Raw genomic sequence first — 3,401 nt, forward strand, 5'->3', positions numbered from 1 at the left:
GATTCAAAATTTCATCTTATTACTTATTGGCATGAAAGTTTGAACGTAACAGCACATCCATAACAATTTACTTCCTTACTAGCAAAGTTCACTTTGATGATGACTGGGTGCTTTTAGATCCACTGAGCAGAAGGAAAAGTATCTCCCACTGCTGATGCTTGGAGGAAGATACTGTGAGGGAGACCATTCTAAAAATCTGAAAGACCATATACAAACTGGGAGCAGTTTAAATATGTTTATTCAGCAGCTATTACAATCAGCCTCCAAAAAACTGGAGTCCCCTCTTGTTTCAGAACCGTGTCAAGTGATGAAAATGCCTAGGAACATTGAAGTTAAACAGTGCACTCCTTTCTGAGAAACAGACATGTCTATCAGGGATTAATCTCTTTGAAAAGGCAAAATATAAATATATACACTTTAAATTCACAACAACAGTTTAAATGCACTATGTTAATTCAAGTTGGGGTAACAGTGGACAAATCCACCCTCACGTAAACTGCAGTCGTAAAACCTCTCTCCTGTCTTCTCCTCAAACCCTGTCCAGTTTGGGTTTACACTGTGATCTGCCTATCGCAGAGCTGAAATACAGAAGCGCTGAAGTGTTGAATCTCAGGGGCTGTGCACAGGACTAGGAAGTAGGGTGATTGATGCTCTGTTCTCTACACGTTGCTCAAGGCGTCCACACCAGGAAGAACCTTACCTGTAAGCAGTTAAAACACACCAGTGAGATTAAGAACCCTCTTGCAATTGCAGCACTCAAAATTAGAGATTATTGGTTAAAAATGAAGAGATTGGCTCTACACACACTCCTGTTGACAACAGCTCTTAGGGCATGTGGGCACATTTACACTGTTCCACACAGTAAACACCTTTTAGGGCTGTAGTGAGCATCCAGAGCACAGCCGCCCTCAGATGTCAGCAGGCAGATGCTGAGTGTACCAAAGACATCAATTCTCCATTAACAATACTGGGAAATGGCTATTTGAGTCTCTGCTTGTGTCAGATCCAAACAGCCCAGATCTTTTACTACTCAGTTTGATGGCAAACAGATTTTTGATTGGATCTAGGGAGTTGCTGCATATTTTCCTCAATCCCTAGTGGCACATAAAAAGAATTTTAGAGTACGTGGTGGAAACTTCAAGAATGAATTAAGCAACAAAACCTCCTACAAATCTCAAGTCTTTTACTTTAAACACCCAGGTCTGGGCATTTACAAGCCTCATTCCAACTGACAGAAGTAAGGAATATGCTCACCTTTGAGTATGAGGGTCCAGATTATTAAAGTGCAATGTTTTCTACAGCATTTTTAGGCCTTTTGTCCTACTTCAATTACAAAGAGAAACCATTCTGGTTTTGCTTTTTTTCCCCTCAGAAATCCTACTTTTTAATGCTCAAGCTGTGTGGCAGCCCTGAATTTTAACACTGTTCACAACTCACTGGTTTGCTGGGGATTTTTTTCCCCCTTGAATCTTCAGAAGCTTTTCCAATTAACAAGACTTCCGTAACATTTAAAAGATCACACACACAAACCCACGTTTTGGGCCAAAACTTAGACAAGTTTGTCCTTTTGAATCAATCGGTTGCACAGTGTTTCCTTCTAGCCATCTGCATTCCTTCCCTTTCCCATCACTCCCTAGGCAACAGAAACAAAAGCTCTGTCTCGCATAGAACTGCTGGAAACCACCAGCTGCAAGGCAGTTTAGTGCAGTTTCTCTTCTACAGAGAAGTTGACAGCATTAGATAATTTACACACATTGGGAAACAGCTAATTACCAGAGGAAATGAAAACTCATTTAGAGTACAATGTAACTCATTAGAAGAACCCTGTAAATTCTCACCGGTTTGAACTCCAAGCACCCTCCTGCAGGTTGGTAAGTGAGCACTAGAGGGCTCCCAAAACCAAGGGATTTCAAACAATGCGCTGGAAAGGAGACTTCTGGCAACAATTCCAGACTATTCTGATGCGATTTCCCCAACAGCCACTGGGCATTTTAAGCAGTCTGGTCAGTGTGTCTCAGGAGACCATCTACAAAACAGAGCCAGCATGCTCTTGAGGCCATTTTAGTTTCCATTCCAGCGGTTTTGCCTTCTGGGAGTGGCAGACTGTGCTGTTTGCAAGAATATTCCCATTTTCTTTCCTCTCTTCCTCTAGAAGGACTACAAGAGAAGAGCAGTGAGGAGAACTCATTGCTCAAAAGCTACATGCAACTCCACTTGGTGGAACAGAAAAAAATATTCACTCTATTGTGCTTTCTTGAGTATCAACACATGGTAGAGCCCCCAGAACTACCTGATTTGCTGAACAAGTTAAGATAAAAGTAGAGTTACCCTCTAGCAGTTCCAGGCTGGCACCACCTCCTGTGCTGACATGGCTGACTTTATCCTCAGTGTTCCACTTTGCACAGCAAGTGGCTGTATCTCCACCACCTGTGGTACAAACAAGATCAGAGACGCAAGAAATTCAGATTCTCTTCAGCTTAAGGGCCACAGCCTTGCTGCAAGCTGGTCCTGCTGCCAAACACTCCACATTACTACACACAGCAGTTTCTAAAGCCCTATCTCCAAGCTGAAGGACAAGTGAAAACATGGGGAAAGAAAAATGAATCTGACAAGTATTTTAAGCATGATACTGGTGAGCAGAAGCTTCTTGGTGCATTTAGAAAGACGAGCACAAACCACTTACCAATAATGGTGATGCTGCCCTTTCCAGTTACTTCTACCACTTTGTCCATCAGGGCTTTGGTTCCTTTGGCAAACTTGTCCCACTCAAAGACACCGACTGGACCATTCCACACAATCTGCTTGGCCCTTCCAACAACTTCAACAAACTTCTTCACGCTTTCAGGGCCGCAGTCCAAGCCCTAAACAAGCAAGAGAAGCCAGATACACTCACTGCTGGCACTCATCTCAAGTCACCCGTGTCTAGCTGGGATCTCAGAAGCTTCCCCCTCACCCCTGGGTACAAAGCAAGAGTTCCTCTGCATGCACCGAGGACCAGCAAGTTTTGCCATCAGCAGCTGCAGTAGCCTGGAGTGTGGTATTTACCTTCCTGCTATGAGTAAGTAATTTTTAAATCAATGTCAGATGCCTGAAGCCTTGGTTAGAAACTTTTGCCAACTCTACTTAAATTCTCGTCAAATAAAAGGGATTTCTACTGCGTTCATATCTGAAGGGTTTAGGGGAGTTTTGCTGGTTTAATCCAACTCTTACAAAAGCTACTTTAGACTTAAAAATTCAGAACATTAAACCAATATATTCCATGCAGCTTGACTGCCTTCAGAAGCATTTGCAAAGGAATACAATGACTCTTTCCATTCCTTTAATGTGTCCTTCCCACCTCACTGCTGCCCATTGCTTCTGTTAGTCCCCTGCCTATTAAAACCCACCATCCAGCCAGCAGG

The 3,401-nt window shown here is 43.0% G+C and overlaps 1 protein-coding gene across 1 annotated transcript in view; it reads right to left on the reverse strand.

Moving 5' to 3' along the window:
- Positions 1 to 216: 216 nt before the first annotated feature.
- Positions 217 to 3,401, reverse strand: part of PGK1 (phosphoglycerate kinase 1) — a gene marked incomplete at its 5' end in the record, with an annotated part of 10,246 nt that continues 7,061 nt past the window's right edge. The window contains 4 exons of the mRNA XM_010022541.1: positions 217 to 700; positions 2,329 to 2,427; positions 2,684 to 2,861; positions 3,387 to 3,401. The exon at positions 3,387 to 3,401 is cut by the window's right edge and continues 180 nt beyond it. Of these exons, the coding sequence (XP_010020843.1) occupies positions 660 to 700; positions 2,329 to 2,427; positions 2,684 to 2,861; positions 3,387 to 3,401 (333 nt within the window). The remainder of the gene's footprint in view (positions 701 to 2,328; positions 2,428 to 2,683; positions 2,862 to 3,386) is intronic.

The sequence above is a fragment of the Nestor notabilis genome, unplaced genomic scaffold, assembly GCF_000696875.1.
Source record: "Nestor notabilis isolate BGI_N333 unplaced genomic scaffold, ASM69687v1 scaffold36279, whole genome shotgun sequence".
NCBI lineage: Eukaryota > Metazoa > Chordata > Aves > Psittaciformes > Psittacidae > Nestor > Nestor notabilis.